This window comes from Ambystoma mexicanum, chromosome 6p (genome assembly GCF_040938575.1).
Source record: "Ambystoma mexicanum isolate Mex_15411 chromosome 6p, UKY_AmexF1_1, whole genome shotgun sequence".
NCBI classification, from domain to species: Eukaryota; Metazoa; Chordata; class Amphibia; order Caudata; family Ambystomatidae; genus Ambystoma; species Ambystoma mexicanum.
In genome coordinates, this window is record NC_090935.1 from 1,193,824,819 (window position 1) to 1,193,837,735 (window position 12,917).

General features: G+C 40.8%; 1 protein-coding gene across 1 annotated transcript in view; it reads left to right on the forward strand.

The window, feature by feature from the left end:
- OSTF1 (osteoclast stimulating factor 1) overlaps positions 1-12,917 on the forward strand; it is a 175,236-nt gene that overhangs the window by 96,631 nt on the left and 65,688 nt on the right. Inside the window, exons 2-4 of the mRNA XM_069625839.1 lie at positions 4,107-4,153; positions 9,077-9,127; positions 9,223-9,286. Coding sequence (XP_069481940.1) covers positions 4,107-4,153; positions 9,077-9,127; positions 9,223-9,286 — 162 coding nt within the window. The remainder of the gene's footprint in view (positions 1-4,106; positions 4,154-9,076; positions 9,128-9,222; positions 9,287-12,917) is intronic.

Consider the following 12,917-nt stretch of genomic DNA (forward strand, 5'->3'; position numbering starts at 1 on the left):
CTGCATATTGTGGGAGTTTAAATAGCTATGCTGCAGGAGACAAACCCGTGTCCTCGTGTTGAGCATTGCCTCTATTAAACTTCCATTTACAAGTTTCTGCTGGTTGTAGCGTAAAGAAGCGAGGCATTGCCATTTTAGTGGCCAATGATGTAGCTTTATTCAAGGTACAGATCTTTAAGGATCCAGCGGGTAGATTCCAGACTAATGCTGGTCTGCTGTTTTGGCATTTGGCTACGTGCTCCAAAATGACTTTTTAAAGATTTCCTTTCCGGAAAGCTGCGTTTTCCTTTGCTCATAAGATTATAGGGAGCAACTTTAATGTGGTTCCTGGCCCATTGATGGACAAATCTATGGCCCACTCCCCAGGTGCTTTTGAAAAAGTACTGATTTGGGCAAGATTCTTAATGGAGCTAGGTTTGGTTTGAGGTATGGCAATTACAACTCCCTGAGGAGAGGGACTGTACTTTCCCCTTCCATATTCATCGGGGTCACTCAACAATCGATTTAATTCTGTTGTCCGCATCCTTGATTCCCTGCATGTCAGAACTTGTCATTGGGCTTCAAGTCCTCTTCGATCATTCCCCCGCACTGGTGACAACCTGGATGGTTGACTGTTTGGATCCACCTCTCTGAGAGAATTGTCACCTTTGTTCCACTATGTTGGGTGGGCTTGGGTTCCTGACCTTAAAAGGAATCTCCCACATTCAGAACTGGTTGCATGTATAGGAACAAGTGGGGTTTCAGGTTACGAAGATGCCTCTTTACAGTCCCCTGTTCATGAACGGGCGAAGTAGGCTTAGGCTTTGATCATCCCCTCCATCAGAAACGCCCTTATTTTACTAGGATAGAGTAGTGATCAAGGAAACTGGGGTTGGGTCAATTTTCTCCGATCGGCTGTAACCCTGACTTCAGTCCGTGTTGGAAGGGGTACTGTTTTGATATGGAACTGGTAATATTTATGGTCCATCTACAGTAGTCACCCCCACCATTATGGCCATAATTGTTTTCCCTTGAGGTATCCATGTCAATTTCTGAGCAGAAAATGCTTCTGCAGAAGTTCTTAAAAGCAAACCTAAATCTGGGCCTCTTTTCTAAGTCTACTTAACGCAACTGTAGCTTCCGCCTTGATACCAAGGTCTTGGTCAAAGGCGGAGATAGTTCTGCTTTATAAAACCAGTCAGGAGAGGGATATCTTCTAATTATCACCCAATTTCATTATTGGACATGGTAGGAAAAATCTCTGCCAAGGTAATTCTGGGTCGATTAGAGACATGAATAGAAGATAACAATATTAGACGTCACCTACAAGCAGGCTTTCAGTCAGGTCTGAGCACAATCAACCTAAGTTTTTGTCTTCTTCTCATTTCATAAAAATGATTTAAAGAAAACTAACAGTGTATGTTCTATTGTTTTCAAAACCACTTTTGATGGCGACCCTCGATTCTAACTGTGGCGATATTAAGGAATCTATGCATACCCCATCCTCGATTTGAGGCACCTTATCCATTGTACTGTTAACAATGAAGCAGCAGTAAGATAGGTCTATCTGGTGTGATCTCAGCCTGGTTCCCTATAGAAAATGGGGTATGCCAAGGGTGTGTGCTAGCGACAACACTTTTTCCTTTTTTATTAATGATATTGCAGACCTACTTTTGAACACACCATCAGATGCTCCAACATTGGGAGCAAGTAAACTCTCACTTTTATTATACGCTGGTACTGACGTTCGTTGCTTTAAAAACAATGTGTTCTCTTTTCAAGAACTTTGTGAGAATAATGGTCCTGAAATTAACACCACCCAAACCAAAATTTAGAGGACCGGGGGTGGGAGGGATTGGGAATGGGGTTGAATACGAGACTTGTTCTAGATTATGATGGCGGAAAGATTGAACAAGTAAAAAGAATGACTACTGGGTTACCAGGTTTATGGATAATTGTAAATGGAATTCCCAAGTTGACAAGCCTAACCCAACATTAATTAAATACAGCTTGAGGTTGCTAGATTTTTCAAAGAACACAGATATGGAGCAATGCTGCCCGTGTTGAAGGTTTATGCGTCTCAGGCGTTCCATGCTTCTATTTACAGTTCTGAACTTTGGGGGTGTAGCCCAACTTATATGCTATCGGTTTCAGAAAATATTCATGAATATGTATCAGAATATTCTCCTGAACATATTCTGGTTGCCAATTTCTACTCCTATCGTTCCTCTGCACATAGAAACGAGCTTTGTTGATTGATTGGTGTTCAGTGTTGATTGGTTATTAATTTTGAAACCAGTTTTTTAATAGATAAGAATCTGGAGTAATCCAATTTTGAGAAAATACAATGAGGGTGCCTGGTCTAGACCAGCTCACTAATAAAAATAGCTTTTTCTTTGAAACAAATTTAGCATATATTGACTGTTTTGAATAAAACACATCTAACTGTAAGATATCGGACACTTAAAATCACGTTTGGGTCTGAGCAATATTTGGATTATAATATGCCTCAACTTTCTGGCTCATTATTTGTTAAATTGAGGATAGGTATCCTGGAAGTTGCAATTTAAACAAACTTTCTGAATGCTGCTGTAACAGAAACTGCACATTGTTTAAATATGACTGAAGATTAAGTGCATTTTCTCTTAGCTTGCCCATTATATAAGATGCATAGAGTGCTCTATTTGAAACCATGTTTTATTGAGCATAATGTACGGCATGTTCTGTTGGCAACAGCATTATGTAAAAGATCATATAATCCTATAGTTGTATTTGCTGTTGCTAAATATTTAATGAGAGCTTGTATCTTAAGGGAAAGAAATAGTTTGATTTAGAATATCTATTTTGGATGGTGTTTTTGCTGAAAATTTGTATTGCGGTTCTGTTCCATTAATTGAATGTTTGTTTTGTGTCTCCTAATGCTATAAATATTGAATTGGGCATGGTAAATCCGAAATGCAGAGCCTGAGTACAAGGTGTTCTGTCCGTATCCTCTGACTGTTTGATACCCTTTGAAGAGGCAAAGGTTAAATTCACCATTGGGGAAACGGAGAGCTTCTGTTATAACTTTTTTTATTGGCTCTGAAATCCCTGTCACGTGAGGCGGGCAAAAGACAACCATCATGTATGGAGGGTATGGCTAAGGGCCGGCTCGTAGAATGGGAGTGACTGGAGTGAGAAACTATGTTGGGGTCAGAGGGATATCTTCGAGTTGAAATTAGCTGTGAGAGCTGGTCTCGCCACATGGTCGAGTGTGCTGCCGAAATCCCCTATGTGCAACAGTGTGCCCCTACATTTTTTTCTCGGATGCCATTTTCCCGACGCCATCTCTAGAGATTCCACACTTCACAAACTCCATTGTTCTGCAGAGGCTGCTGGGAACAATTGGTGGCCATGTGCTGAAGCATAGATAAATTGGAAGGAGATCCTGTCTAAAATCAAGATGTGTAGCTATGGAACGCCTCATACTAATTTTGGTTGACTGTGTGGAAGAAGGGGTGTATCTGCTATCCAGCCTTTGTAGATTGTTATTGATGCACCTTGTGAACGCTGCTAAGCTTCTCGTAGCCTGCCGTTAGAAGGACCCCAGATGGTTCTCAACTTACATTTCGGTTACTGAAGTTCTGGGAAATGTGGACAATGTCAAGAATTTCCAGCTCGGTGTCTGATACCGCCACAAGTTCCTAAAACATGGGCCCCTTCTTGAGTTTGTATTCTGCAAATGAATTTTTTTCGTACTGAAGCATACTCTTGAAGAATGTTGATGCACGCTGCACACTTTTATGAAATTACTTTTGTATTGTTAATGAAAAATGTACAAGCTGTATGGTTGTTTTGACTTGGATGTTACGTGTCCTGTGCATATTATAGCCTTTCCTGTCATCTCTGATTGATGATCTTTTGTGCGACCAAGGGAGCCCCTACCTGATAATGTTGCTCACAATTATCTTATAAAATAAATAATAAAGTTCGTCTGGGTAGTGTTTTTTAGCTGTTAGTGGTACAAGGCCCATTGCTTATGACTTCTTCCTGTCCTGTGCAGTGTTTGAAACCGAATTACTGTAGAAAGTGCCTTCACACAGACGGTCAATGTAGGCTAAATATCGGCTTTTCTTTCTGTGTTTCAGGTCAGGTCAAGGTCTTCCGAGCACTGTATTCCTTTGAGCCAAGAACTGTAAGTATGGCTTTTCACATTTTCTTTCCTTCTGTGGCGTTTTGCTTGTAGAAAGTTGGAAACCGATTTAAGCAAGTTTCTATGGTTGGGGCACGTGATTACTTCTAGATTAACATCCGGTACACTTTTCCAGCCTTATGATGAAGGAGTGAAGAAGTCAGGGGATTAGAAAAAGGGCGAGAGATGTAAGATGTGCACGTTACAGATTGGCTTTCTTTTTGCCCAAAACAACTTATCTGCTCTAATGGTAAATTGAAGTATCCCAACACACCCTCAGCACAGTTCTATTTAGCGCAGGTAATGTGCCAGAACAAGACGGAGCAGCGCTCCTCTCCCCGATTCAGGGGCTCCCAGACACTGCTCTCGCAGATCAACTGTCTCATTGAGCAGACCGCTTTCAGAAGACTCGGCACGAAGCGCCGCTAGTCTTCTGAAAGCAGTCTGCTAGTTTCTCTTCAACAAGCTTTCAGCAAATTCAGTATTGGAGACTGCCCAAGCCTCACATACAGTTTTGCAGCTATTCAAACAGGCATGTATTTTCTGCAATTTATAGGCCTCTCTTTATTAGGGTGAATATTGTGACCAATCAAAACAGAAGAATCCATTATTCACTTAAAGGTTTTCTCACTGAATCACTGTAAAACATGTTAAACATTTAAAATTGTTCTCATAATGCTTTGCTTTAATGCAAATCTCCAGATTTGTGTTCTGTTTAGAGATATTGTGTTGCGCAACCTGGCCGGGGCCACATGTCTTTGCCCCACCCCTCCTAAAAACCACTTCAGACGCCCACACTTTCTCCATCAACGGAAGCCTCACTTCTGGTTCTGCGAGTTGGGGGTGCGAGGGACAACCAGATACGAAGCACCACATTTTAAGATAGAACTTTCCAAGGCACCATTAGAATCCCCCTCCTCATAACTATCAAGTCCAGTAGTCCCGTCATCGCTTTAAATGGAACACCCTTGGCCATGCTTCCATTTGTAGATATAAAACACTGGGCACACCTATGTTGTAACTAAAATAAAGATTTTGTAATAAATAAAATCTAACGATTTCTTAGAGTAATTTGAGGTGCGCGGGAGATAGTCTCAACCTTGACGTCTAGGTTGGCAATTGAACAAAGAAAGGAAGTTGTTCCCAATATTATCACAACTCCCGTCCCCTGCACACTATCCAATATCTGTATAAACAGGTCAATTACTTAACCAAGGGTAATGTTAGATTGTGAGCAAGTAAATAGGATAAGTATCCCTTACTCAAAATCCCAAACTTGAAAATGTAAAGATTTCTAAACATTTTCTAGAAAGCAAATTTAAACCATGAAGAAGTTTAAACATGTTATAATCCAGTCAAAGAACCATTCAACAACGGTATTTATCTCACAAGATATCTTCAGAATTTATTGTATACAAGTTGGCCCAACGCATTTTCGAGAATTCACTCTTCATCAGGGGCAAATAACAACATTCCATAATAATTCTACAAAAAGAAGATGCATATATATATATATTCTAGTACCCAGTTAACAGTACAGTCAATTATCAGTACAATAGATACATAATTTCATACAGTCAACAAAACATATTCTTAAATCTAGTTTATTGTGTTGGTCATTTTTTAATGAAGATACATGGAAACCTTATTTACGGCGAGTATCATAAATAAATCATTGAATTGATTGAGAACTGACCTTGTGATTTCTCAAAGTAAAAATAGCAGGTATCTTCAAAAGGACAAGATTCTGGCAAATACATCAGACAGATTTCTGGAAGGTAATGATGGTACAGTACCATGTACTGAAGGATCTGTGAATATGATGAGGAGTAAGGATAAGTATACTCAAAATCCCAATAAGATGCTACAATAACGCAATATCACTTATACCCAAGGGTAGAGGATCTTAAGAAACATAAATTTCTCAACCGTACTAATGTCGGCGACACTTATAAATTAGATGCAAGTTCGAAAAAGCCCTAATGCGGGGACTAAGTAGACCAGGGTATGCTAGTTCTCACCAAGGTAATTATTCGGCTGTTAGATAAAATCATGGTAGCTAAATCGCTAGAAATAGTACACTTTTAAAAAAAAAGAGGGACGTGTCACTCCATTAGTGCTAGTAAAGATGGAGCCAGTAAGCTGCAGATAATGGATCCAACACAAGTTTCATCCAATGTAAAAAGGCTAGTTTGTAGAGAATGTCCGTCAATGGGACCTAATGGAGAAAACAATAGAAGGACTTAGTAAAAGGTTAGAAAGCCAAATAAGAGTATGTAATAAAGTCAGAAAAACTTACTTCAAAACATATAACCCATTCGAGTACAGAGCGCTACACCAGGAGACCGCATCCGCTGGAGGAGGTTCCACTGAACCAGGTGCTCTTATGTACTGTCACCATAGTGACGTAGAAACGAGCATGCGCGTTAGCGTCATAACAATGACATCATAACACGCATGCGTCGTCTAAATTCAAAAAAAGGGTATGCCAGAATAAAATAAAGAAGAGAGAACAAGCTCTTCAAATCAATAAAAGGAATAAACCATATGGTTCACTAAGAATCCACATATGGGACTAGATGGAAAGTAAAAATACTGTTCTTTAAATGACGAAAAAAATGAGCATGCGTGTTAGAGACAATGACGTCACAAAACGCATGCGTCATCCCAGTTAGAGAGAATTAGGTCAGCGGGACCTTTAAAGTGCAAGTACGATCCGGTAAGTAAAGTACAATAAAGCTATTCAAATGGCTAGGTAACCGGGTAGCCATGGATGGTCAGTAGTTTCAATGTTGAAAGCCCTGAGGCTAAGAAAAATGAAGTCCCGGCAGTAAAGGAGAACAGCCCAAAATATAAGTCTATCAATAGGTATTTCACAACATGGAAATAATGATCATGCTGTAACCGTCGGATAAGCCAATGCACTCGGCATCAGGGTTATCGCCCAAAAAGGGTGGCAAGGATTAGGTAAGCTATATATAGTGCCTATATACCCACGCTGCTGTCCCAAAAGGGTTTACATTCTTATGTTTCAAACAGAATCAGGTACAGTATATAGAGTTGACTAGATAGCGACCACAATATAGGTATTCATATTTATCTAAAATATATCAAATAAGCACAGAGTAACCCAAAAAGTAGTCAGTATGTAAAGCAATTTTGTGGTTAGTAATCACTTTGGCTGTGGTTGTTCCCTCATAGGGACCCACAGTCTAGATTCATAAAAACTATCCATAGTCCATACATTTTTCACCACCTAGTCTAGAGAAAATCGGAGGTTTTTTTTCACCTTTCTGAAAATTCAGCCTAATTTGTGTATCCAAAAGTTATATGAAATTAGTTTAAAGGACTGGTTTTCTGATTAAAGGAATGGGCCCAAATAATAGTCTTCATTCATACCAAGAGGACTCGGTGAGTCCAAATAGTGAATCCAAAAATGTTCTCTGAGATAACATTTTCTGTAGATCTCCTCCTCTTGGGAGAAGGTGTAGGATTTCCAAAATGAGTACTCTCATTTGTGCAACATTGTGTTTATGGTTTCTAAAATGTCTGTAGAGGGTGATTTGAGGTTTTTGGCCTGGATGTTTGACTTGTGTTCCGTCCATCTTTCCTTGGTTTTTCTAGATGTTTTTCCAACATAATACTTTCCGCATGGACAGCGTAAGGCTTAGATAACGTTTTTGGAATCACATGTGGCGTAATGTCTCAGTAGGATCTTTTTGCCAGTGTTGGCATGTCGAATATGATCTCCCTTTATAATGTTGGAGCAATGTTGGCAGTTCAAACAAGGGTGGGTGCCGTTTTTCGGTCTGGTGAGAACGGTTTGTTTGGATGGTTTGCGTTTTTCTGCTTTGATCACTGTCTAAAAAATCTACACCTTTTGTACGCAATCATCGCGGGTCCGGAAAAAGTTTGTTCAATTGTGGATCTGATTTGATTATATCCCAATTTTTGTGTATTATCCGTTTTATTTGAAAACTCTGGCTAGAGTATTTCAAAGTGTGTGTCAGATTGTTCTTTGCCTCCTTTGATTTAGGATCTAGTAGATCTTCACAACTATGTGCTTCTGTCCTTAATATTGCTTTGTTGATAAGCTCATCTGGGAAACCTCTATCTTTGAATCTTGATTTCATAGTCGTGTATTCTTCTTGTAATTTGTCCGCCTCTGAGGTAATTCGCTTCAGCCAAAGTAACTGGCTATATGGTAAATTTTCCTTTAGATGTTTAGGGTGAAAGCTTTAAAAATGAAGAATGCTGTTCATATCGGTAGGTTTTCTGTAAATACGGGTTTTCAATCCAACATTCGAGATCTCGATTGTTAAGTCAAGAAAGTTGATGGCTGGTTTGCCAATTTCCGTAGTTAGTTTGATCCTGTCGTTATAATTATTGAGGTATTCTCAGAACAGTAAAAGTTACGTTTCTGTCCCTATCCAAATACCAAAAACTTTGTCGATGTATCTGTACCAACTTTTTATTTTTTGTTTCCAAATCGAATTGTCTAGTACATTCAAAGTAATACATGAATATGTTGCATAGGAAGGTGCTACGGATGAGCCCATGGACGTTCCTGATGTTTGCAAGAAAGATTGACCATTGAGTCTAAAGTAGTTGTATAAAATTATATTAATCAATTCTATTGCAAAGATTTTTTGGATTTCCACTTTTGTATGTTTCAATAGGAACCACTCCAGTGCCTCAATTCCTTGGTTGTGTGGGATCGATGTGTATAAACTACTAACATCCATTATAAATAGAAGTAGGTTGGGTAATGACTCGACGAGGGACAATCAGAATGGCTCTTTCATTCTGATTGCGACCTCGCCGGGTACTAATAGTAGTAATTGACTGCTCTCTGAACATTCTGAATGGTTGAGAGGAGGTCAGTAACGATGTCCGTGTGCTAATGACATGTGTTTCTTCCCCCAGCCTGATGAATTGTACTTTGAAGAAGGGGACATAATCTACATTGCAGATATGGTGAGCTACTTTTCTTTATATTTCTTACCCACACATGTGTTGAAAGTGCAGTGTTTTATATGTGCAGTACTCATCATTCCCACTTTCCCTCTTAGAGCGACACAAATTGGTGGAAGGGCACATGTAAAGGCAGAACCGGACTAATCCCCAGCAACTATGGTAGGTTTCCATTGTTCGTTTACAGCATGTACTGACCCTGAAAGATTTCCAACTGCTCTGCTCTGGTTGATGCAGCTTTAATGAGGACGTTCTCTATTCTGGGAAAGAAAATCGATGAGCACTTCTTTGGCACAAACATCTGCTGCACTGTGTGATTGATGATGTGTTGCTTAATTCCAACCGTATGAAAAGTACTGCAAAAAAAGGGTTGAAGCATACACAAGGCCTGTAGTCGATTCAGATATGTGTCGTGTGTTCACATCTTCTTTAAGCCTCGTTCCATACGACTCTTTTTAGGGGATTCATGCAGGATGTGGCAAACACTTTTGCAAGCATACTTCTTCCCAAAGTTGGTCTACACATGTGATCTATTCTAAAGTTCGTTACAGGTTAGCTGAAATATTTCCAGTTGCTTGCAATAGGATTGGAGAACATGCCTCAACTGTGATATGCAGAATGCTTGCAAATTAACTCTGGACAGTTTAATTATTGCTGCGCCAAAAAACGCACGCTGAAATGTTCTGCCACAACACTGGGGTGTGCACTGTACACAAAGTAATCCCCTGGCATCGGAAATAACCTATTTTACAACCATATGTTTATCTTTCAAGCAACGTCTATTTATGTACATATTGCATGGCTCGACTTTCACAATCGGGGCATTGCTTTTTTCTGCAACTTGATTTCAATAGCGTGCATGTATAATGTAAACTTGGTTATTTATAACACGCTTAATACCGAAGAGGTTTCTAAATGCAGACCTGGGATTCAAACCTTTGTTGCTTTGTGTCGTCTTTCTTCCAAGACGAGCGGGATACTACCCGTGCCAGGGTGAGGAGAGTCTGCAGCAGCTGAAAGACTCAAAGTAAGGGAGTGAGAACCCTTAACCTGGGGGAAGCTTTCTCACCTGCAGCTTCTTTCGATCAATTACCTTCACATCCCCTGCACCACCCTCCTTTATTTTGACAAGAGGTCCTTCCTCCCAAGTAGGAGAGGGAACGAGCAGTGCTTTAACTGGAGTAAGAAATTGAGGGGTGTGGCTTGCATGATGGGCGTGGTCTAAGACATGATGGGCATGGCCTAATGACGAACATGTAAACATGGTCTGGCCTATATAACTAAGTGCATATCGCAACACAGTCTGCTTGGTACAAACTAAATAGATAAATCGGCCTGTGCACCGGGCACACAATGCACAAGTAAATAAATAAACCGGGTTGTGTATGCAGGTGAGGCCTTGTGACCCAAGAACTGTTGCCGCTCATCGCACAACCAGGTTTATTTATTTATGCATTGTTTGTCGGATACACCTGCAAACGCCTCCAAAAGTTCTTTGAAGTAGTTGTTCAGGTAGCCGAGCAAGAGCAACCATGTAGAACCTTGGAAGTGGCCCCACTTACCGTATCAAATGACCAAAGTGGAGGTAAACTGGTGCTGGGGGCTTTGGGGTGGCAGCATGGGCTTGATGATTGAGGATGGCCATGCTGTGTCACACAACTCTCGATGTGTTGCTAGCAATTCTCCTGCCAGGGTGTTTCTCTGTGTCATGAATGCTGTGCGCATCGGAAGAGGAATGCACAGGTGGAACTTTTTGAGATGATAGGCTGTACAGGAAATGTGCGGGACCAAACACTTCAGCCTATCAAAATACTAACAAGATTGCGGGGACAATCCAGGTTCAAGGAAAACCAAAAAGAAACCGGCATGTAGTTGTTGAGTGCCTGTGCGATGAGCCTGCCTACGCGTGTATGAGGTCAGACTGCGGTTTCAAGAAGTATCTTTTGTCAGTTAACTCTTCTCCAGGCTCCCTGTCATACCTTTCTTCTTTTTTTAAACATTTTATTAATTTTTAAACCAACAATACAAACCAAACTTGCAGTATATAAAAGAACTTTTCAATTACACTTTTACAAGTCACGCTCACTGCATCCCTTATCCCACCTGTCATACCTTTCTTCTTGCTTTTCCTCCCTTTCCTTGCTCTCATTGCTTCACTCCTCTGCTCCCTTCTGATCCTGTCTTTCCTTTCCTCTCCTTTTTAAACCTTCGCCCGTCTTCACCAGTCTCACCCTTTATTTCCTCTTCTGCCATCTGTCCTCCTTCTCTTCCATTTCTTCACCCCTTTCAGCATTCTCACCCTTGTCCATCTTCTCCTTCCATCCTTCTGTCTTTCCTTTCCTCTCCTCTTTCTAACCTTCACCCCTCTTCATCAGTCTCACCCCTATATTTCCTTTCCTTCCATCTCTCCTCTCCTCCTTCTTTTCTCCTTCTATATTCACACCCATGTTTTCTTTCCTCTCCTGTTCTGCTCTAATTCCTTCACCCCTCTTCTCCATTCTAACCTTTGACACTTTCTCCTCCTTTTCCTTTACCTAATTTCTTTCTTTCTTTCTTCCGTAACATCATCTTATGTCACTTTCTTGTGATTCTTTCCTGCTTTTCATTCTCTTTCGATCATTTTCTCCCTAATGTATGCACCCCTCGACTCCGTTGTGTCCCTCTTTCCTCCCTTTATTTTCTCTCACATTTCCCTTTCTCTATACCATTGGAATATTGCTCTCCATTTTTCCTCTCCTTACGACATCCCACTGCCTCGCGCTTTTCTCGTTTCTTTGCTTCTCCCCTTTTCGCTCTCACCTTTCTTCATTAATATGCTCCTCTACTTCGTTAGTAATTCCTGTGCCATTTTCTCTCGTATTTTCCATGCTCCAACTTTCTCACTGCATAGTTCCTCTCCTTCTTTTTCCTCCCTTTGCTCCTTAATTTTTTTTGTTCCTTCATTCCCCATGCTCGCCTTTCTTCCTCTCTATTTTCTCTGTTTTTCTTATGCTTTTCTGGATCTCCTCCCTACCTCCCTCTCCTCTTTTTATTTTTCCCTGCATACCACAGCTTTTCCCTATTTATCTATCTTTTTCATCAATTTGCTATTTTCTCTCCTTCCCAGCTTCCTTTCCTTTTATCTCCCTCCCTCCGTTCCCCTCTTTGCATCTCTTCTTCTCACCACTTTTCTTGCTCACTCTCATGTCCTCTCCTACTTTTCCCTCTGTTCTTTTTCCTCCCACCCTCTCACCTTACTTCACCGTTATCCCCTTGTTCCTTTCTCTGTTCTCGCACCTTTAGTGTCACTTCTTGAACAGACCTGGTTTATTTATTTATATATGCATTGTCTGTCACATATGTGTATCCAACAAACAATTCATAAATTAATCACTTTGTGTGCAGAGCAGGAACAGACCACGACACGGTTTATTTGTTTATGCATTGTTTGTTGGATACACGTATCCGACAAAGAATGCATAAATAAATAAACCGGGTCTGTTCAAGTGTGGGCTCAGTGATCGAATCTGCAGCACACAGCCCCCAGGTGAGCCGAGGTTCAAAGACACCTGGGTGACCTGCTGAGGGGGTGCAGGCATGATTCTGCCCCCACGCAACAAAGAAACTGTAACTTTGTCTCTTGACCCACTGCGAGAGGTCAGGAAAGTAAGTTACAGTTTGGAGACACTGTTTCCTGCAAGCAGCTGTGACTGACGATTGTCAGCCAGCCACAGCGTCGCTCAAACAGTTTGCGCAGCACTGTGGCTGGTTGTCACTTCTGTCAGTCACAGCTGCCTCAATCATGGTGGCAGGC